The following is a 25381-nucleotide window of genomic DNA, read 5'->3' as shown; positions in this document are numbered from 1 at the left end:
ATTTAGTCCTTTTATGTTCATATCATTATACTTCCTTGCTGTTACTGTCTTCTTTCCGGGCAATTTCCTTCATCCATTTCCTGTCAAACTTAGGCCATCAGTGACTTCAATGCCTATATAAAAATTCTACATCAAAATTTATTACTTTCCTTTCCTTTCCAAACTGTAATCCAGGCTCCACTTCAGAAATTCACTCCCAGGACCAAACCCTGTATCTTTATATTACTCGGAATTGTCTAACATCTGAAAACCTCTACGCATCATTAAATCAGTCTCTGACAATAACCTTCTCGATGTGCCTCCATTAGCCTTGAATATTTCCGCAAATTCCTGTTCTTTCATTGAACCCCTTCTCTTCCAGTTCACGGAAAACTCTGCATCTGAACGTGATTTAACAAGACCGCATGATTTCACATGACTAGCGTCTTCCCTAATCTATCTTGGACAACACTTTATTTTTTTTTCTTAAGATTTTATTTATTTATTTATTTGAGAGAGAGAGAGAGCAAGAGAGAGCATAAGCAGGGTGAAGGGTAGAGGGAGAAGCAGGCCCCCCTGCTGAGCAGGGAGCACGATGTGGGACTTGACCCTGGGGACTCCAGGATCACAACCTGAGCCCAAGGCAGACGCTTAACTGACTGAGCCACCCAGGCGCCCTTGGACATTACTTTAAATGCTTTCCTTGCCAGCCACCCTCAACATCCTCTTTTTCTTTCTACTATTACTGCCCACAGACTTCCAACAATTTATCTGAAGTGTGCTGACGATTCAATCACACATTAGAGAACCAATGCCATCACAAATTTAAGTTCTTCACTTAAACTACCATCTTTCTACATATCTTTGGTGAGCTCTCTCTTGTAGCCCCAGGGTAGCTACTCTTCATTTTATAATATCCCCCAAGCCATTCATTCATTCACCTAGTCTACGATCATCTTCATTTTTTTTTCCTTTTAGATCTCTCTTTCCTTCTCTTGCATCTGGCTTCCACCCTCCACAACTTCACCAACACCAATTAGGCAAAGATCGTTATTTGTTAGTTTTGTCATTTAACAATATTTGTTCTTCTCTTGAATTTTTCTGATGAGTATACCCTTCTTGAAACACTTTACTTTCTTGAATTCTGTTCCTTTCAGGATACCCTACTGTCTTTCAAAAGTTCTTTTTGTCATGGTTAACTGGCTCTAGTTCTTTCATCCACTCCTTAAATGTAAATAAATGTTGGTAACCCCGGAAATGTGATTCTTGGCTCTCTTCTTATTCTTTATATGCTTCTGACAATTCCATTCATTTTAATGGAATCAGTTAAGTGCTGATACTCTATTTTATGTCTCTAGCCCAGACTTCTCTGCTGAGTTTCCAGACCCATACATTCAATCACTTCTATTAGATAGCCATACCTGAATATTCCAAAGGAATGTCAAATTCAACCCATCCTCAAACTGAATTCTTTTATTTCTTTCCCTAAAACTTGTTCAACCTACATTCCTTATCCTGACAAAATATGCCATCATCTATCCATACATTTAAGCCATCTGAAATTATCTTATTCTCTCCTTTTCTTGCATCAACAATATCCAATCAATGACTAAGTCCTACAGATTTTACATCTTTATATAACTTCTCATGTATCAATTTCCTATGCTACTGATACCTTATGTCAGCCCATTATCATCTCTTTACTGATCTGTTCAATAGCCTCATAAATGATTTTTCTGCTTTTACTGCTCTAGTCCATTTTTTTACATAGCTTCCACAGCAATATTTCTAGGAAAAAATATCTGATCTTGTTCCTTTCTTGCTTTACATGTTTCAATATCCTGCATGATCTTCAGAAACCCTCCCCTGCTTACTTTTGGCTGAACTTGTTTGAAGTCATTTTTCCCATATTGTTTCCTCTGCCTGAAATGTTCTCTACACATGAGGGCAACATTGTTCTAGTTTTTAATGTTCAATTCATTATGTTATCTCTCTTATGAAGTCTTTCTTGAACTAATACCCATACTTTCCAGGTGGAAATGATCATACCATCCTTTATGATTCCACTGTATTCTATACACATAGATTTCTCATTGCACCTGTAATATTATTGCATTTACTTATCAGACTCACACTAGAAAAAGCCTGCAAGGATAGGGAGCTATTTTGTGTGTCCTGTTACTTCTGGGATCTAGAAAAAGACCACGTCACCATGCACATAATAAATGAGTGTTGAATGAATGTTCAAGTTTCAGTTAAAGTGTTATTTCTTCCACGAAGCCTTTTCTGGCCATCTAGGTGAAACAGATTTTATTTGACTTTATATCTTTGTAGACCATTATTGCTAGAATCATCCACATTTGCACATTAACACAGCATGTTGCCCACATATTTTAACTCCTCAATGGTATTGAGAGCTTGTTTAGGACATGTATTAGATATTTACTGTTCTCCACATGTCTAGCACACTGCAGAACTCATGATAAAAATAAAATACTTTTAGAATTATGTAAAATAAAGTTGAAAACAAGGTTTAAGTCTAAAATAAGTTGAAGAATGAAATATGATTAGTTTGTTAATTTAAACTCACTGACTAAATACTATACATCTATATGTATATATGAACAAACATATATACATATATACATATATATATATATATGGATCTGGAGTTATTACCCATTATGGAAAAAATACACACATACACACACACATATATATATGCATATATATATATATACACACACATATTACATAAAAGTTAATCATTTTATTTTTATCAATCTAATTGGAGCAGTTGCTGTTAAAAGTTGAATATACTACTACCTAAAATAAAAATGCCTGTAAGATTTAACATTTTTTTATATTAGAGGAAAATGAAAAATTATGAAATGAATAAAAAATAGTAAAAAATTTCTAAAACAAGTTAGATACATGAAAAAATAACAAAGAAAAACAGTAGAAGAGACAGACCTGCATGTCTTCTCCTTGTGGAGTCCACTTCTTCTGTGGTCACATCGTGTTATGGACAGACATAGACAAAGGAGATGAGTGTGAGTGGATGTACTCAACAGGTAAAAAGTGACACTGAAGGAAAGGGCCCCAAATCATTTTGAGAAAGAATCCTGTACACAGTTGTAGGGAAGATACAATAAAATACGTACCATATTAAAAAAAATTTTTGAAAAAGAATACGGAAAAAATGATGGAGAATTGGTTAAGCTATTATGGATTAGCAGAATCAGAAAAATAAAGTTAGTGTAGAAATAAAGAAGATTCAAAAGTTTACAATTATTTACAAACAGCCAATCCTGAACACTGATGCTGAAGAAAGATACCGTTAGTGAAAACAATGTTACTTGTATGACCATATTGTTCACGACATTCCTGAGTCCATTTAAAATCTGTGAAAAAGCTTTTAGAATTTTTATTTATGATTTAAAGAAAATAATTTAATTGAATAAACTTTAAAAAGAACATTAAAAATAGTTCCAACAGATTTCTGTGCCTTTCAAGTTTCCCAAATTGATGAGTGCACAGATGGGCCATCAGGCCAATATTCCTCCAAATTACTTCACTACAGCAAAATATTACCATAAAACATTATATTATAAAATATAGAGAGTAACAACTAAAAGACTCATTATAAAAGTACCTGAACTATATGGCTTTATCTAAATATTAAAAATTCAATGAACCTTAAATTTAAACAAATCTTATTTGATCATATTCCCTTATAATACCTATTTATTCAGAAAATTCTTACAAACGCCACATAACACATCACGGACATCTCTATTCAAATTTGCCCATCAAAATCCAACATCTACTATAATAGATATGGCACACATTTTGGAAATACTTCCTTCTCCACTGCTAGTGGAATTCAGAAGACATTTTACACAGTGATTGAAAGCAGGAAACACCTGCTAAACTCAGCATTCTAGGAAAAAAAAAAATTCTTCCAAAGATGTTAGTGAGTTAGTATGACTGACACGGATAAACACTATAATACAAAACCAAAATCTCCTATTTAATTAATACTTAGTTTTGAGTCAGGTACCATAAAATTCTTAAATCAAAACACCAAATTCACTTCTGCAATGGTTATATCATAGTTTTTGAGAGCTATATAGAAAAACATATCAAAATATGCTTGGAATATTGATATATTGAAATTATAACTCTTGAGAGGATTCTTTCCTATAACAAATTTATCTCCTTTTTTGAATAGTGAGAAAATGAAAACTTTCCACTAGGAAAAGATGCTAAGATAACCAAAACTTGTTTCCTTAGATAAAAGAGAAATCCTAGTATGAATTATAGAGAACTGTAAAGGAATGACACATTTTGAAATTTAACAATGTCATTTTGATTATTGTTTGAGCACATCTTTGATCTATTCAAAGTTGGACACTAAATTTCATCATAATTATATTACAAACCACACTGTGTTGATAGGATTGACCACTAGGAAAAGTATTATTCTCCTGAAATTTACTCTATACATTAATATATGTCATATTTTGTTTTCCATCCCCAGTCCACCCACTTCTCAAAGAAGATAGAAAAATCAGAGATATAGTAATAACACAGTTTAATTCTGAATTGTATTATATCTCGTATTATTTCTCATATGCAAAATTTGTCTATATACATATTTACCATACTATTAAAATAATTTCCTTACATGTTAAACTGAAATTGATATGAATTGGATGAAATGACTGCTTAGGTATAGTCCTTCTCTAAGAAAAAATTTTATTATTATTACTATTATTTTTTGCAGAAAATGTAAACACAACATAAATAAGTGAAGCTCTTTCTCTACCTAGCATTTTTCTGTATTTTGAATTATTTTATAGTGACATTGAGGCAATGTTCTTCATGTTATATAGATTCAAAACATTCAAAATTCTTCTCCACTCATCCATTCATTAATTACAGAGAATAACTGAGGCACACAGAGTTCAAGTGACTTACCCACGGTCACACAACAAGTTCAGTGGCAGAACCAGAAAGAGAACAGAGGTCTCCTGATTACCAGGTCAACTTTCTTTCTACCAGATGCTATATGACCCAATAAAAACACGTGAAATAAAAAGTCAAGCAAAGAAAAAAACAAAAAAAAATCTTCTCAGGGTGGCACCTGATCTGGACATTTTATTATATATTATTTAGTTAGAATTTTTTTTTTACAAAAAGGTAACTGCCACAGCTATGCAAGTAATTCACTAATGTTTTTACTCTTGTGAGAAATATGGTAACACTTAGCACTGGTAATTTAATTTTTTAATAAAATAATACAAAATTTATTTTACATAAAAGGATGAAAATGAAAGATTTGACAATGATCTCACTACTAACTGAAAGTTCCCATTAAATCATTTTTCCGTCATTTATGTGAAGATGATCCGTTAATAAATAGGTCATAACCATTCTTATGTAAAAATCACTTAATTTTAATTAGCAGATAGAATATTCTTTAAATCATAAAATCTCAAAAATTTACAGTTATACCAAATATGTTTTTTTTTAAATTTGGCTTTCTTGTCTTCCTTGTTGTTAGAATTTGTATTATACATTATTTGTATTAAAACAGCCTCATTTTAAAAGAAAAACTTATAGTCAGCATCAGTTAAGCAGCCAGGTCTTATTTAAATGGCAATAAACTGTAAATGCTTAATTCACATATACAACTGAAATGAGCTGCAGACTTCTGTAAGCCTTGAAGAAGCTAAGAGTAACTGCCTCCACAATTCCTATCTCTCTGCTTTTCCTTTGATCATTACTATGCCACAAACATTCTACTTTTCAGTGCTGTTTTCATGGCCGTTCTAATGAGAACTCTTTCTAACGCTTCCTTTAACCAATAACCAGTTAGATAGTAAGAAGTTAAGGAATAGTAAAAGTATACCCTCTCTTTGGTATCTGTTACTGTCATAGTTATGGCTGAATCGTAGTTTTAGTTTTAGACTTAGAAAATATAAACACTTTGCAGAGAGAATATACAGTTTTTTTTTTTTTTTGGTTCTTTCCATCATATGAGCCAACAAAGGAGAAATAAAATATTTTCATATATTATATCGAAAAAGACCTTCATAAGATATGATGAATACTTCATAAGCCCCATAATATCATTTCATCACTTATGGTAAATTATTTTTGAGAAGTGCTTTTAAACTTAGGTGCATCAAGGTGCAAACTATAAAAAGAATGGGGTTTTAATCAAGCAAAGTAATACAATATCTATGTGTTTATCTATTTACTTATCTACCTACATACCACTTAAAGCTGTTGTATTTTTGGTCCTTAAAATTAAAAAAAAATCTACTGAAGATAAATAGATATATAATTACTTTCATCGATTTATTTGGTAAAAAAGTAAGTTTGTAAGAATGTATATGATGCCAAATTTTATGCAAAATTTTGTACAAACCAAAAATTTTCTCTTGCTAATATAATGTATTAACTATTATTATATTTCAACTTAATACACCTCAAGTTCAAAAAGAAATATTAATCTGTAATCAACTTAATTTTTAAAAGGCATGTACATGGGTCTGTTTATCTACAAATACAGTTTTTACCAAGTGTGTATGATATCTATTTGAAACCCATTGATGGCTAATGTTCTTTCTCATTTATCACCATTTACAACAGACATAAGGTCCTATTATCAGATGTAAGTGTACTTGAGTAAACACATGTCCTTCAGGAGAAAGCATTCTGTTAAAGATTCCTGACAATGAAACAGAAGCCTTAATACTTTAAAACAGAACTTTCATATAATTAAAAACTAATCATATTATGAGGGCTTTTTAAAGATCATAGAGTCTTAGGATGTCCCTTTGGGGTAAGGAGAGATACCTTTCAAAATGAAGCCTAAATAAGCAACTACTTTGTGGGAGAGCCTCAATGGCGTACAAAGATCAGGATGGATGTAGAATATAAAAACAAAATGTTTACCAAATTTACAGATTTCAAACTAAAACTCACCACTGTGACAAAATCTTGTTGAAGAATTCCTCAACCAAGTGATCTGAGCTTATTTTTTAAACTTAATTATTACTTTCTGTAATTTTGTCAGCAACCCTAAAATTATTGAATATTTACAATAACTTCTACCTCTTAAAATAAGCAAGGTACAATCTTTTAAAATATTTTGCTGTTTTTAAAAACTCACTAATAAAAATGTTTATCTTTTAAACATCTTCTTTCCTAGCTGTACTGTTTTTTACTGATTCTGTCCTTGAGGTCTGACACATAATGCAATTTTAAATACATTAGAAAAATATACTCAGAGAATGTATTGATGGAATTTAAAATAACTGACTTTCAAAATACATCACACTATTTATCATAAACACAATAGTCATTGAATTACAGCTTGGCCTTATAAGCCTCTCTGTGTGTTCAGAGGAAACTGAACTAACTTTAAATAAGCAACTAAACTCATAAATCATGAAATTTCACTTTATTGATAGGAAAACATAGTTGTTAACAAAGAATTCTATATTTACATCTGAAGGTATCAATAGTATTTAATTCTGAAATTCCATCAGTTGATTTGTCTTGCATAAAATATTTACTTTGTCTAATATCACTTTTTTCTTTCAAAAATAAAATTCATTTATTCTACAACAATCTGGAAATTACCAGCTTCTAATACTGACCAAGATCATAATCTTGATTCTCTTTTCCAGCTTAGATGGATTGGACTAGCTTCTAACTAGAAGACTAATTTAGATTATTGATTTAGATGGAAATACATTGTTTCCACCTTTAAGAAAAGTCAAAGTACTCAAAAATAAAAGGAAGCAAAAGTCCAATACATCAAAATACTAAAAAAATGTTAAGTATTAAATTCACTAACAAAACACATCTTTGAATATTTACTTTTTCTTAAAATAAATTTCATAAAGCATAAATCCAAAGGTAGAAGAAAAAAAATCCCTACCTTCACCACAGTTACAGATCCACAAAGAATACAAAATGGAAATGTCCATGTTGGAAAAATTAAAGGTTAATACATTAACTGTATCATATAATGCTAAAAACTAAGGGCTTATGCATCAAGATGTTATAGTATGTTATAAAACACAACTTGTTACTTTGAATAGTTTCTATTTCCAAAATATTGTATAATCATACAGTAACCCAGCAAAGTGTTTCACTGCCCTTACTTTCCCAAAAAGGCATAGACTTATTTTCCAGAGAAGAAATAACAAAGTAGCACCATTACGGTTTCAGGGTAATTACAATAAGGGTAGCTAAGTCACTTCAAAATTTTCCTAGCTATAGCATATCTTACACTTAAAAAATAACGAATCAAGGCAGATAATCCTTTTAGGAATAGTATCAATTAATCATCAAACATATCAGAAATCATTTAAAATTGTATCTCAAAGTCCACTGTGAACTTTTTAAGTCCAAGATCTTTATTTGGAGAAACTGTATCAGTTCTAAAACATTCATTCAGCCTAATTAAATTTAGCTTTCCCACCAGAGTTTTTTGTGGGGTGAATTTAAGCAAAATATGAGGTAAAATATTTTATGTAAATTATGCTCTTTTCTCAGATACATTTCAATTACTACAAGAACAGATAGACTCACAAAGTGAAAACATAAAGTTCAACAGATTAGTTTTTCAATGTTTAATAGCAACGCATTATTATAGACCATAGTATTCTAGTCTAGAATCAGATTGCTCATTGAAAAATTAAGCAACAGATTTTCCATACTCAAATAACCTTGTTTGTGTTAAGAATGTTTTATTAACTTTACGACCTAAACAAAATCTAATTCACATCTCCCTGAGGAAGATGTTAGTGATTTACACTAAACATTATCCATAAAACCTGAAGTTTAAAATCATTCGTACAATACTTATATTTTTGCTCATATTTAAGGCACTAATGTGATAAACACCATTATATTTCCCAGGGATCTTCATCTATACCATCAATTAAGTAAGAGACACGGAAAATAAATCACTCCTCTTGCTGATAATCCCCTCTGGGCAGTCTAGTTTTGAAATATCAAGGTTTTTCTTTAAAAGAAGCAGGTACTAGTCCATAATACTTAAAGTTCATCCAAAATTTATTAGCATATTTTCTAGCCTACATAGTGCCATTTAGTCCTCGGGTTCTATTTAAAGTAAAAATTTCAAATGATTTTTTTAAGATGTTAGTGTACATCCTAAAAATGTTAAATTCCCAGCTATTATTCTTGCACAGATTTTCATAAAACAGCAACAAAAAAGACAACAATATACGCTATTGATACACATAGTTGACCTTGCATCTCAGATTTGGGTTCAAGTCCTTACAAAGTTTTTCTAACACCACGAGTTTACTACAACAGTCTTCTGATGAAGAATCTTTGACAATTAATGGAAAATGCTATCTTAGATTTTAGTGAATAAAAATTATGTATTAAACACGGATTACAATCAGTAGATTATTACTACCATAGATGGGCTTAAACATGAAAGAAAGGATGACTCCACACATGTCTTCCGTAAAGCCACACTCAAAACATGTTACTGACATGTAAATAGCCCCACTCACCTGATAGCCCACTACGTTCCTCCCATTTTATCACTTCAAAGTTTCAATAATTAAAAATATTCCCTACATATCCCACCTTTAAGAAACAAACAAAAATATTTAGGAACACTAACATTTAACATAGTGTTTGCTGCCTTAGCATACTGCATACTTTACTCACGACATTTAGGGTGGGAATTTCCAGGGCCAGTTGAATTTCCTAGTATATAGGAAAATGCACAGTTGCCAAAATAGAAAAATCTTTAACTATTTTAAACCATGACATTAAGGCACTTTAATTACATTAATTTTCCTCTTCTACACATGAAGTTTATATTCAGTTAGAGGACTCAAGGGATAAAGTGTATATATGCTACCTATGAGAATATACAAATTAATAATATTTAGGAGATTTAAAAAATTTTGCTTGTGAGATTTAAATTTTTTTCAGTCAAACACTGCATTGTTCCATGACTTTAATATTCAATGTAATTTACTTACATAGACCTATATGGCCACAAACCTATTTATGTAATCAGACATGATGGCAAACGAGACAAACAAATATGACCAAGGATAACCCGTATCACACAATATTGCAAGGAAAGATTTTTACAGTAATAATTTTTGTTATATAAATCATAACATAAATCATTAATTTTATACTGTTTACCTTTAAACCCCATTAAATATATTAAGGTAATTATTATCTTCCACACAAACTGTGATGCTTTATTGAAAAATTGAAAAACAAAAGCAAGATATTTTTCTTACAATGTATAACTATATTTAAATTCCCAATGTAAATTCCTGCTTATTTTATTAAATTTTCAGAATGTGTTTTACTAAAAGAGAATTCACAGATTAAGCCATTTGTGCTGTGGCGTTTTTCCTTGTTCACCAGACTTATGTGACATAATTCTTTTTCTCAAAGCCCCTATTCTCCTCCAGAACAGTACTATCACAATTGTGGTAACTTAATCATTAGTACAATTACTTATAATTTATGTATTTTTGCCAGAATGCAAGCTCTATGAGGACAATTGCTGCATTGGTGTGGTTTGCCTGAATAACTCAGTACCAACCACAATTCCTGGCATACAACAGGAGAGCAGTGAATACTCGTTAATAAGTTAGTTTAATTTATACACTGACATATTTTAAAGCCTAAGTTTTACAGATGTAAGGTGAACTGAGTCACCATATAAAAATACATTAACACTGTTACTATAGACACAGTCATTTTAATGATAATATCACTATCAGAAACGTCATCCTAAAATTTTGAATGAAATTTTCAATATACTCTCATCCAATTACTGATTAAAACTTGGACTGATTATTCAGTTTATTGATTACTTCTGCCCTTTGCTTCTCTTCCTGTTACTCCTGGTGCAAGTTTTTGTCTTCTACTTAGTTAATAATACCTCTCCAAATAAGAAAGAAAGAGGAAAATAAAATCACTTCATTTCAATTCATTTGATGGACTAAAGAGACTACTGAATTCACTTAATAAGTTATCATTCCTTCTTGCTGTTGTTAGCAATATTTTAGCTGCAAAAGTTGTAAATAAGTCATTACCAATATCTGATATAGTGCCTTGACAGTATTATTGAGCTTTGTAGAGTACTTTTTAAGGAAGCAAGTAATACCTCCCCATTAAGGTACTTTAATTATATATATATTTATATTGAATTATACACATTATATTTAATTATATATTGTGATACCTTTCCATGAAGGTACTTTAATTTGGGTCACAACAACCAAATATATAAATGACCATTTGTGCTTAAATTAGTCAATTTTTCTCCTAGAGAAGTAATCTTGATAACAAAAAAATATATTTTTTCCAAAATATGTAGAATTCGTTTTCCATACAAATCTTGAAATAAAGTGTTCACCACTCTTATTTAAATAGGCTCTACACACTATAAAGTTCACACCAAAATGAGAAAAATGAGGTACAACAAGCACACACATATTTAAAAAGCATGAAATGCAGTGCTTAGAGTCTCATGCTTTCAGTAGTTTTCCAAACCCTGACAAACCTTGCTCAGATTGGTGTTTCTTTTTCGGCAATAGTTTGTCATCACTTATTGTACCATTCACCTTTTTCTGCTTGTCTTCCCATGTAACTTCTAGTATAAATCAAAAAACAATAATCAGAGATTGTCAGAAGTATAGATAATGTGTGTAACGAGAACCTAAAAATACTTCAGAACCTAATTATTTTTTAGATTTTTCCCCTATGTTTTCCCATAAACTTTTAGTAATATGTAGTCAATATTTTAAATACAGGAATGTGACATTTGAATTATTTATAGGTTCCAAAATCCAGAGCACTAAAATTATTCCAGTAATCTCCAAAATTTATTTTCAATAAAATGAGTTGGGGCCAAGATAAGAAGAAAATATAATTAAAATGGTTTGGCAAATAAAGTTTTTTCTTAGTTGATATTAAATAATATTAATTTATTTTAGAAATAAACATTTTGCTAAACATTGTGTTATTGTGGTGCAATAAATGTTTATTTGGAATTAAAGTGCATTGACGTCCATACATACCAAGAGAAAATCTATACATTTTAATATATGATAAGATAAAATGACTAGTTTTTTGCTACCACATTTAGTACTTTCATTAAATAACAGAAAAATTTATGGGCTGTGGGGATATTATTTCAATGAAAACTATTAAGTTTGGTGTCACTGAATATGAGTTATCTGGCTTATCTAAGATTATCCAGAATTATTTGTAGTATTGTAAAATATATTTAAATTCAACAAATATATATTCAGCACCTACTATAATTCAGGCGTGTCTTGGTACTCGGAATTTAACCACAAACAAAACAGACAAAAGTCCATATTCTCATAAAGTTTATATTCCAGGGGAGAAATAGATTAAACAAGATAAATAAGTAAATGTTTTGTGACTTAGATACTGGTAAGTGCTAAGAAAACAAAAATGAAGTAGGTAAGAAAAAAAATAAAATGTCCAGAGGGTGACAGACGTTTGAATAGGCTAGTCATAGACGGCCTCACTAAGAAGGCAAGTTTGAGTACAGAACTTATGGAAGTAAGGGAGTTAGCCAAATGGTTATTTGGGGAGAAGGCATTACAACCAGAAGAACAGCACATGCAAATGTCCTGAGGTAAGAGCATGTCTGACATGTTCTAGAAAAGCATGGAGATCTCTGTGACTGGAACAGAGTGAATGAAGGGGAAAGAAGCAGAAGATGAGGTTAAAGAGGTAATGAAACGGGAAGTGGGGGAGTAGAGATCATGTAGGGCCTTGTAACGCGTGTATCAAAAGATTCATGGATCACCATTTAATCTCATAGCAGCATTCATAAATACCTAAGTATACACTTGCCTGTTTTTTACTCACATGTTTCTAAAGCTGTATTATAAGTAGCTGGTTACTATCCATGTACATTTTAATCCCCATGAAGTTTCACCATGTCATACAAAATTTTCTGGTGCCTTATCCACCTTCGGCCATAAATAATGGGATACTAACATTTTATGATATTAACCAAAATTTTATGATATTAAGCAAAACATAACTAGGAAGATGAATCACTGTCAAAGTGGAAAATATGCTATATTGCAACATCAAATATAGGTGATTTGGGATAAACTACTGTTTTTGATTACTTATACTGCTAGAATCAACTGCATTAATTGTAAGGGTTTTCTAGTTCCTAAACCTAAAATAAATGCTATTAATAATAAGACGCTTTATTCTGGCCCAACATAAATCAGCTCTTGTGAAGAAACAAACTCCTTGGTTTGGGAGTATTAAAGTTACAGTTAGGTGTGTAGTTGATACCCTGATTTTCTAACTGGTAAATAATCTGCTAAAGATGTAATATAGGACTCTGGAATGGTAAACAATCTGGATAAAGATACTATATTTCAATCAACCGCTAGTGGAAAGAAAAATCTTAAAACCTTTAAAGAATATACAAACTTTCTAGTAAACTCAAAAACTCTAGTTAAGCCCTCTTTAGTTATAGGAATAAAGGAATCATCTGCCCCTTTATCCAAATTAATCTGTAATATAAAAAACAACAGACTAATTTCTCTGGGCGAAAATAATAAGCTCATAAAAAAAAGTATTTCTTGATTTTGAAAGACCTGCACTTTTGGTTATCCACCAATAAAATACGAAAGATTTAACAAGCATTACAGAGTTGTTCCTAAAATTTGCTAAAATCCTATACATTTATCATTTTAAAGAATTGTTTCACCCTTGATAGCTTGTGATGTCACAAAAATAGAAGACATTCTACCTAAGATTGAGTATGTAGAAGTAGAAATGGCTTGTTTTGAAAATGGTTCAGCCTACCTGTAAATTGGCAGAAAGTACCTTAACACGTAACATGTTTAATTTTTAAACACTTTCTTTGAGTTGACAAACATTTCAGTGGAAGAGAAGTTGTTTATAGTCATTTGTCTTGTGTTGACAGAGTGAAATTAGCAAGCATTTGTTGAAAAGTTATTCTATGCCAGTAACAAAAGAAGTCCCATAATCATCAATTTATAAATGTTAGCCAATATAACAATGAAAGAAGACCTAGATCAAGGCTATCACTGGTTGATAAAAAATGTCACAGATATGTTACCAGTCTGAGCCAGGAATGGTGGCTTCTAGAACATTTCTGCTATTAACTATGTGTACAGCCTTAGGCAAGCTTGATGGCCTCTCTGGCCTCTCATATGTTATATTTGAAGTGAGAAAGTTGGTCTTGAAAAGTTGAAAGGTTATTTCCATCTCTAAAATTACAGAGTTGCTCTTGCTTCATATTATTCTAGACTAGTCAGATTTTGTGGAATAATACCTACAGCAGAGATGATGAAATTTGGACACTGAGATACAGAAGATTTTCCAAAAGTTCTAAATGTGACTATTATTAAACCCTATGTTGAAACTCAAATGTCTATTTTAAAACAGAATTAAAGTCATAAAAAGAACAGAACTGACTACTGACTCATTAATTCATTTATCACCCAAAAACCAATGCTGAGAGCTACCCATATCTAGCCCTCTTGGAATTATGGGCCATAGTATTAAAATGAAACTGGCAAATTAGTTTTGTATCAGGAAAATGTTCAATTGTTTGAAAGTTGTTTTAGATATACTAAACCAAAATAGCAAAAATACACTGATGGAACACCTTAAAGACAGTTTTTTCTGTTAAAGGACTATTTTGATAATTAAGAAAAAACAAAATATTCTCAACGTTAAATAATAATGAACTTAAAATTGAAATTTAAGTACAAAGTGTTAGCCCGTGATATTGTACACCTAGTACCCAAGGGTAAAAAGTGAAAATCAAAGATGTACAATGTAATTTAATTAGTAAGTATTACTTTGAAAGAATATATGTCAAATAGCCCAGACTAGGAATCCATTCAAACACACACAAAAAGTTTGTTCTAGAGGGATAATTTTCTTTCTTTCTTTCTTTTTTTTTTTTTACTAACACTCTAATTGAGTATTTTAAAATTGAATTGAGTAAATATTCATTTGTGAACTTAATTTGTAGATGGGAAAGCTTAAAGATTGATTTAATAAATATTAGATAATATGAAGAATGATTTTATACATGAAGACTTAACTATGAAGTGAGCTTTTAAGTGACATCTAAGAAACTCAGGTCTTTAAAATAACTATTTCAGCTACTTTCCATCACACCAGGCAGCCAATCCTACAAACGCTACAATTTAAAGAGCACAAATTCTTACGTTAATAAGACTATATTTGTATAATGCTACATGCTTCAATTGCCTCCACATACAGCATCATATTTAATACTATAAAACACAAAAAGGACCTTCCATCAGGTGGTTTGGTTTCTACAGGTAAGAAAACAAAGAGCTGGTTATTAAGGATACTGAACAGTTATCTAATGTACGAACAATCTCACATTCGTTACCTCATTTGATTCTCAAAGTAGCATATTGGGCATAAAAGAAATACGGTAAGATTTCCTTTTCTCAGATGAACTGACTTAGGTTAAAGGCCTAGAGTCACATAGTTGGTACATAATAAAGACAGGCCCTGAGCCAAGGTCGAAAACCTGTGCTCTTTCTCTAGTCTATCATCTTCCTAAAATCACATTATTTTTAACAACAAACAGAAGATGGCTTCAGGATTATATTTAGGAAGTCAGTGATGGCATGGCTTGAGTAATGGCTGAAGTATGCAGAAAGGTATGAGGCAGAAGGAAGTTTTTCACTACATCTCATTAGCCAATTGAGGCTTTGGAAGTATAGAAGAAATAAAATGAGCAAAAGGGAAAGAAAGTAAAATAAGGAGAAATGGCCTCCAAGAAGGAAAGGAAAGATTAGGAAAAGAAATTTTAAAATATTTGTTTATAAGTACTTAACTTCTACAACTGATTCACTTAGGCTTGTGGATTCGAATGAGGAGGGAAATATTTAAAACACATTTATTCTTCTCCTTGCTCTAGTTCAGAACATGATAGTGGACTATTGAAATACCCAAAATGGTCTTGTCCTCTGTCTCTTTTCTTTCAAGCCATCTTGCTCATTGTCACCAAGTTACTATTCCATAATACAGATGTGATTGAATGTTCATCCTGCTAAAAATCATATGATAAATTCCTTGCTTTTTTATGATATCCTTGATTCCTCCCATATAATTTTTAGTCAAATCATCATTCATCTAAAGCTGGCAAGGAATGCTGTATTTAGGAAATATAAAATCCATTGTTATCTAGATATAAATCAAATTTGGAAATTAAGACATTAAGGCAAGTACTTTCCTTGCTCTAGAAGCATTCACAAGCATACAGAGAGGCAGCAAAACAAAGCCTGCCCATACCCTAAATGCTATCCAACTTCTAGAATGCTTATAGAAGTATTCATTACAGACTGTCAAAATTACTTTATTATTTTTGGTGCCTTTGTAACCTGTTTTTTTTTCCCTCTTCTGCCTCCTTTCTTTCCTTTCTTATCTACAAGGTTATCTATGTTTGAAATAACGTAGGCAACTATACCTTGAGGCTTAAAGGGATAAAATATTTTTCCTTCTGTATGTTTAAGGACATGATTTTTTGATAGGTAGTACAATAGGGTTTATTTAGTCTATCATCCTGACAGTGAATGACTCACTGACAGCCAATTAAAGGTTGTATCTGTTAAGTTTCCAAAACCAAATAAAATTAACAAATAGCAGTAACAACATATATAATAAATTGGAAACAAAACTATTTGAGACTTTAGATTTCATTAGGTACATTTCCAAAAACACTTAGTTTCTATAAAAAAATTCTTATAGGATACTTTATTTTACAGAAGAGGAAACTGAGGTGCAGAGAAATTAAAGGCCTCACCAGAGGTCATATGCCTAGGAGTAGAAATGAGCTTAAGAGCCAAGTATTGACTTCCAATGGAGTCCTCTAAACACTATAAAACTTGAAAAGTATTAATAAATAGTTCTCTTAGAGAAAAGTATTCTAACCATTTGCATATTGATTTTTACACATGGATTAAAACACATACAAATGCATTAGCATATTATGCAGTAACTAAGGCTGCAACCTGATCTGATTTATTCCCCCAGGTATTGTTTCTTATGCAAGCTATGTAATCAAGAACAGCATCAAGATTAATAATTTCCTAAAAACTACTAAACAAAACGCATTGAATAAATGGTTCAGGTTTACTTTTATAATCAAGTGTGCTTTTACTTTAAATTCAAAGTTTTCAGAGTTTGTGCTGAAAATACAAAATCGGAGCAAGATATCACTAAGAAACATTAATAGTAACAGCTAACACTTATACGGTACTTATTATGTGACAAGTATTGTTCTGAACAATTTAAATATACCAAATTCATTAAGCAAGTAAATTTAGAGCATATTTACATAGCAAGGAACACTATTTAGAGCAGACGAATAGACTAGAGTAGGGCTTGTTCAAGGCAGAATTCGTCATTATCACTCTTCCAAGGTACCTAGTGCTCTGTTGCATTTTTCAGCATCCCTCTCCCTACACCTGACTTTCTCCACTCACAGGCTTTAACTTGCTTCCTATAGAGATCTGTATGCAATAATAGCTCAGGTCAGTCTCCTCAGGACTATTTACATTTCAGTGTTCTGGAAAACCTAAAAGCTTTATTTATTAAAATAATTAAGCCACTAGAGAAATGGCAGAATATGAACTATAGCAAGCAGTGGAAGAAATTTCTTAAGCTGAAAATCTACCCAGAACCCCTCAAAACTTTCCTCTTCTTTATGTATCAGAATCTCAAGACACTTTATGTAAGTGACATGCTATAAAATAATTTTACCAGCTCTGTTTTGTTATTCTCATTATATTATCATTTTTTTTTATCTTGGGACCTCCCCAAAGCAGGGAACCCATCTGATTTGTCAGTGTATCCTCAATAACCACCTAGTACAATACACTAAAAATAGCAGATATTGGTTGACTTGAACTAAGCCATTCACTACTATTTAAAATAAAATGAATGGTTGAAACCCATGCAAGAAGATTGCTATTTATCCGAAGAGGCATGGTATAGAAATGCATGCATTGGAAGTCAAGACTAGAGATCTGCTACTATGTGGATTGAAGAAAGCTGATTATCTTCTAGCTTTCTGCTCCTCTGTCAATGAAGAAAAGCAGTTTTATTAAAAGATTTATAAGGTTCCTTCTACATCAAAAAGCCTTGACTCTAAATCTAGGGCCGAAGCCACAGACTACTGAGAGATACCTTGGTAAACTATAGGGAGATGGCTAGGGCCAGGTGGCTCTACAAAGCAAACCAACAATCTGGATTTAGAAACAAAAGCACAGGTCTGTACTTCTGAAACAAATAACGCAACATATTTTAAGAAAAAAGAAAAAGAAGAAGATAACAGGAGAGGAAGAAAAGGGGAGTATGTCAGAGGGGGAGACGAACCATGAGAGACGATGGACTCTGAAAAACAAACGGAGGGTTCTAGAGGGGAGGGGGGTGGGGGGATGGGTGAGCCTGGTGATGGGTATTGAGGAGGGCACGTTCTGCATGGAGCAATGGGTGTTATGAACAAACAATGAATTAAAAAAAAAAAAGAACTATCATAGTAGGAAAGAGTAGTTGGAAACCTTAGAAATTTTTTTAATAAAACCAGTCATACTGAAAAAAAAAAAGAAAGAAACAAAAGCACACCAAATTTCCCATGTATCCTGCATGCATCCATTCCCATGATCTCGCCCCTCAGTTCTAGATTTTTATTTCTTTTCTTTCCTTTACAGCCAAACTTTTTTTTTCTTTTAAAGATTTGATTTATTTATTTGACAGAGAGAGAGAGACAGTGAGAAAGGGAACACAAGCAGGGGGATCAGGAGAGGGAAAAGCAGGCTCCCTGATGAGCGGGGAACCCAATGTGGGCCTTGATCCCAGCACCCTGGGATCATGACCTGGGCCAAAGGCAGACGCCTAACGACTGAGCCAGCAAGGCACCCCTACAGCCAAACTTTTTCAAAGGCATCTATATTCACTGTTGCCTTTCTCTCTTCTTTTAAATCCATTCTACTCAGCCTTCTGCTGCTTACGACTCCACCAAAACTGCTCTTAATGAAGGTTAATGTGATGACCTCACACTTGCTAAACCTAATGACGGTTTCACACTCAATAGTTCTCTCCCACTTCAAGTACTTTCAGGTTGGAGATTTGGACTGTTTGGGAGTTACCCTCATAAAGAGAAAGACTGGAGGAGACTGAGAACTAGGAGGGAAACCATGGAGCACAGTGTCTTTGAGTACAGTCCAAATCTCCAACCTGAAATCCAGACCGGACTTTTAGCTGCCAATTTGACATCTTATCTTAGATATCTAGGAGGGTCTCTAACTTATATCCAAACTGAGCACCTGATGTTCCCACCAAACAATTTTTCTCGTTTTTTCCTCTATCAGTTAATAGAAACTCCATTATTTCCCAGTTACGTAGGCCCAAAACTTGGATGTTACCATTGAATCTCTCTCTTTTCCCCTATCAAGTAATTCTGTTGGCTCCATCTTTAAATAAGTAATAACTATCCAGACTCCAACTACTCCTGTCACTATGGTCTAAGCCACTGTCACCTTTTTCCTGGGTTATTGCAAAAGCCTCCCTGTTTCTAATCTCAATTCTTTCAGGTTAGGCTTAACATAGCAATTAAACTGATTTTATTTCAAAAAGAAATGGCATTATGTCACTTGAATCCAATCTTCTCATTTCACTCAGTGAAAACAAAATCCTAATATTGATTGATAGATAATATGAGTCACCTGCCCCAGCCCCTTCTGACCACACCTACTACGATTCACCCTGCTCATTGGGTCATACTCAAGTGACCTCTTCCTGGCTCCTCCAACAAGTCAAGCTGGCTCCCATTACAGAGCCTTTCTTCTTCTTGCAGTTCCCTCTGCCAGGAACACTCTTCTTTCCAGGACTTCACGTGGTAATTCTGTCACTTTATTAAGGTTATCTGCTCAAATACTACCTTTGTGGGAATACTTCTCAGAATGCATTATCAAGAATTATTTACCCTACTTTCTTGAACACTATCCATCCCATTATCCTGAATTTTCTTCTTTGTACTTATTAGTATATGAAATGGTATGATATAGTCATTCATTTATTGTTTGCTTCCCCCAATAAATGTAAGGATTATGAAGGCAGGGGGCTTTGTTTGACATGTACACTAGCATATTTCCAGCACTCAGAACAAACACTGGAACATAGTAGGTACCCCAAAATGATTTGTAGAATGAATAAGTTAAAAAAAATTGTAAGTAGTTAGAAACTCACCAATCATGCTGTTCTTTGAGTCTTAATTTATAGTGCTATGCTGTGGAATAATGATAGTCTCATTTTAGCTCATTAGAGGTATGAAGATCATGTATCTAAAGGGATTGGCTTAGGTAGACTGTCATTTGAGAACTATGAAACCGATTCCACCTACCAAAGAATCTGACCTTAATACAGGGTTAATGGAGATGCTCTGGCTGACTGATCACATATCTCACTAACTGAACGGCAGCATACACTATGTCTATTCCAAAATGATATGTGGGCACTTCACAGAAAGATGTAGAATAAACCTATCTTTATCTTTATTATTTCCTCCCTTTGCATTTTAAATCAGAAGAGAGGATGGGGATAAATCCATCTTTCAATTCAATGTTTGGCCATTTCTAATACATGGTTACAGCTGGAATTCATAGTTTCCACTTTTTTTTTTTTCTCTGAATACATAAGTAGAAGAAGGAATATAGTAACATCCCTTTAACCTATGGAATTTTCCTTAATCCATAAATATGCTTTAGCCAATTTAAAAACAACCTCCCACCTTAATCTTACTCATGAACTTTACTGTGAAATTCAACACAAACAGTAAATTTGTCTCTCCCCAAAGAAAACAGCAGAAGGAAAAATTAGGTGCCTAGACCTTAATTATAGGTCGTCTATCAAAAGATTATGCTAATTAAAACGTGAGTTGGTATACATAAAATATCCAGAGTTCTCATCGTTCCCAAATTTTTATTCATTAATTTCTTTCTAGGTCCAACTATTTCTTATGTAGGATTGATCTATATAACAATAGTGATGTTTTACAGTAAAGAGGATTTTTATGTAAATGATAAAAATACATTAATAACGAGTGGGAGGGACTCAACAGTCATTGTCATTTGAACCTTTACAAGCAAGATCAAAGGAATAAAAGGAATGCAGAACAGCTTAGAGGTGAAAGACTTAACAGCATTTAGGGTCAACTGGAGCTCAGGAGGCCCAAAAAACCTGCTCAGTTATAGTATTTACCTTAGTGACCTCCTGGGAAGTCCTTATTCTTTTGATACATTTATACGTACTTAAATTTTAAAAAAATGGCATTAAATGTCCTTAAAATTTGTTGCACTCTAACAATTGAGCATTTAAGGAGATATATCTATATTTCAGATCACTGATATAAATTTTAGTACATATAAACATAACCTTTCATAGGTACTAAGCAAAAATCATGGAGGTTAAAATATAGATAAAAATGACACATATGTAAATATACACTAAAAGATTATTTAAATTTTTATTGTTTTATGGAGAATGTTAATATTTTTAAAACTTGATTTCATTTTATTTATTTTGTAATATTATTTTCACCTTTTTTACCTATAATGTCCTAGCATATTTTAAGAATTTTATGCTGGAAGGGGTGTTAATGAATAATTAAATTAACACTCCAGTGTAAATAAAATTACAAAATTATTTTAGTGCTAATTAAATATCACACAGAACATTGTAGACATTATAACAGATGAAGACATGGAAGAAAGAATATATCCAAGACTAAAGGACATTTTAACTAAAGTCACTAAAGCAAAAACTATTCATTTTTTAATTTGGCCCCAACAACAAGGGCAGATTGTTATGATATAGAGAAATTTTAGAACATTTTTTTTTAATAACCATCTTAAAATTCTGACATTCTGAGTCAGTACCTGTAGCTATATTTGATTATCAATTACTATAAAACATACACAGTCCAGCTGTTTTTGAAAGAACTTAATTGGGCTAGGTTATAGAATTAAGTCACCAATAATCGTAAGAAAACTAAACCTAAGTATTGAAATTGATCTTTTTTACTCACTCAGGCAATATATTAATTCATGTGTATAAAACTGAAATATCTACAAATATTATAAGTATTCATTTAATATTGTTGAACTAATTATTAAGTTCATATCATGTTCTAATTAAAAATTCTGCTTAAAATATTTCTTAAATCACTCTTTTAAAACAATTTCTGGATTGAAAAATATCTATGTTGTGTTTTTCGCAAGATAACTTGGCCATCACTTTCTCCCTCAGAATCTTAACATGACCAACAAAGCCAAACTTCTGACTTTAATGACATACATTTCAATAGAATATGATTTTTTTTATGTTTATTTAATTTAAGAAAGTATATTCACACACAACACAAGTGTCAATACTGAGTGTCTGATATATAGAAAGGCACGATTAACTTCATATTAGACTTGCCTTTTTTCCCATTATTAGATGGGCTTGGTGTTTCTCCCTCATTGCCTTTTTAACATTGGAAACAGACAATAGTGGTTAATAATTAAGGTCACTAACAACCCAAATAAAAACGAAGCACACCACAAAAGATGAAATCACACACTAGGGAAACAAATTCATGCATTAAACATGACATCTCACATTAATGAACACGAGAGTAAAGTATATCCTTCCTATCCTATGAGAAAAGTAATAAAAACAAAAATAAAATGAGGAATAAAGATTCACTCTATAGTAAGTTAGAAAGATTATAGTAACGGTTCTATGTTAATTTAATAATTGATGTATTCACTAATTAAGTTAATTTTGAGAATAAAGCATAAGTGACAAACTGGTTCAACAAATAGGCTTTATCTTAATGAAGTGAAAAATAAATAAAAATATTAACTACCACTGAAGCTTCCAAATTAATGATTTCCTAAAAAATGACTTTCCTGTGGAAGCCAATTCATGAACAATGTGAAAGCATTTCAGTGTTCATATGGACTAATATAAGATACATAAGAATGGGCAAATAGGAAAACACTAATTGTATAGCTAAATTAAAATGAAATTCATTTTTTATCATATTCTCTAAACATGGGATTCCTATAGCATTGCAGGAAAATGGAAGATGCATGATACTCAGAAGAGAGATACTTATACATTTCTGGAAATAATGCAGCTAAACTTCCTTTGTTTCATGGTCAGATGCACTCTGATGATTATTCTCAACTTTACGACATTAAAAATAGTTACCGATAATCAGCAACTATAGCTTAAGAGGTCTTGTGTCTTATACTATAAATACATCCTTGAAAATACATGTTATGCACAATATACATAAAGACATTGCTTTCACAGAGTTGAAAAGGAGAGAACATAAGGCACATAAAGTACACTCTTCTGTTCACAAATGAAAAGTGATGATGAGTTAAACATGATGAAATTAGGACTACAGTTATTCTTCATCGTTCAAAGAAATTTAAACTTTTTTTAAAAAACTGATATCTTAGAAAAGATTAGGATTCAATTCTGTTTCAAATAAAAATAGTGAAAATTTGATAAAAGAAGTGTATTAATACATTTACTGATTATGTAATATTTTAAGTTTTAAAATCCTTTCAGGGTCATTCTGACAAAGAAAGTGGCAAAAATTATGACATGTAAACATAACAGGGACTTAAAAAAACACCAAAATGGAGGCCGTCCACACCACTCAGAAGACAGACTCTTTAGTAAGAAATTATGATTGTCAATAAATATTAGAGCAATATTGAGTTGGGATAAAGAACAGGAATATACGGTTAATTGTTCTTATTTTATGAAAAAAATTTATAAAGAAAATTGTGATAGTCTCTAAAAATTTTAATAGAATTTATATTCTGCTCTATATTTACTTGTAATCTGCCTCTACAAAACCAAAATTCTTTAGAGAAGAGGCTAGGAGTACAACATACTACTCAGTGTAACCCACAGTAGGAGCTCAGTTTTTAATAAATAAATGACCTGAATACAGAGTTGGGGTAAAAGATAGGTACAAATGTGATGAGAGGCACTGTCTATAATTTTAGTTCGATTTAACTATTAAGGAACATGTTCAGATGGATGAATTAAATATTCTAGTAAGTTATCTAGATTAGATAGCTTATATAATATTTCTCCATTAATAAAATCAGGCAATTTATTTAAAAATCCATACTAAAAAACAAACTGTTCTTTATTGTGCATTTATAAATTTAGAGCCCAAAGTCTTATGTGAAATCGAAAAGTCATACTTCTAAAACATTCAGTTATTTATTTTAGACACACAGTCAGACAGACCTGCCTTGACCTCTTCACCCTGCTTTTCTCCCCACTGCTCTTCCACATGCCCAGTTTCTTCATTAACTTCTGTATTTGCACAAGTAAAGAAAAAAATAAGACCAGATATGTATATTTGTTACCCTTAGTGACAAAAAATTTCAAATTATTCATGATACAATGAATGACTATAAGGAGACTAATAGATTATTTTTAATGAGTTCCTCACATGTTCTAGAAGCCAATAAGTAAGTATTCTATTAATAAATTATCATATTATCTCCTTTTATGATGGCTTTGATTTATAAAAGAGAAATTGTAGCTCCTAAAATATTTGCGTATGTGAGAACTGTGTAAAGTATGCAAAATACTCTGTCTATAAACTTGATATATTCTTGGAAAAATAATATATATCTTTTCTTCTACAGAACCAAAAAAATGATATTATAAACTCTCTTTTATTTTCACAAAATGCCAGGACATCAAAGTTAGGAGAAAATTTTAAAAAATATTAATGCCTTAACAGTTGTTTAGCACATTGTACTTTTCTTATATTGCCCCTGTTTTTTCTGGCTCTCAAACAAAAAGATAACCAATATTGTACCATCATGAAAACCAACATATCCAAGGTTTTAAATTAACTTACTTAACAGACTAAAATATAACCAAAATCAAAAGGAATTAAAGTAGGAGTTATTCATTTTTTAGTTGTTGAACAGGATGAGAAAAATAAACACGTCATTACCTTGATTTTAAAATAATGTCATTAAATTACAACTTCTGACAACTTTTTAAGAAATAATCCAAACATCATTTGATTTAGACCACAAACTGATAGCCTATTTTGGGTTATGCACCTTTAACTTCAGTTGGAATTTGAAAACTTCTAAAAGAGATATTTTGTATCTCCACTAAAGCTAAAGAAAATTACACAATTATGTATCTGCTGAAGTCTTCATAGCAACATTTACAAAAACACTGC

The 25381-nt window shown here is 31.8% G+C and overlaps 1 protein-coding gene across 33 annotated transcripts in view; it reads right to left on the bottom strand.

The window, feature by feature from the left end:
• The window catches only part of RIMS2 (regulating synaptic membrane exocytosis 2), a 583419-nt gene that overhangs the window by 168651 nt on the left and 389387 nt on the right, over positions 1-25381 (bottom strand). For 6 of the 33 annotated variants that reach the window (XM_027597533.2, XM_027597299.2, XM_027597321.2 and 3 more), the window contains one exon: positions 2953-2985. The exons of 26 other annotated variants lie outside the window; for them this stretch is intronic. In XM_027597533.2, coding sequence (XP_027453334.1) covers positions 2953-2985 — 33 coding nt within the window. Of the gene's footprint in view, positions 1-2952; positions 2986-24420; positions 24490-25381 lie in introns of all 33 variants that reach the window. One more of the 33 variants, XM_027597289.2, reaches the window with a different exon arrangement.

This window comes from Zalophus californianus, chromosome 4 (genome assembly GCF_009762305.2).
Source record: "Zalophus californianus isolate mZalCal1 chromosome 4, mZalCal1.pri.v2, whole genome shotgun sequence".
Lineage (NCBI taxonomy): Eukaryota > Metazoa > Chordata > Mammalia > Carnivora > Otariidae > Zalophus > Zalophus californianus.
Note: the sequence above shows the minus strand (reverse complement) of the source record. Positions and strands in the feature narration are given on the sequence as shown.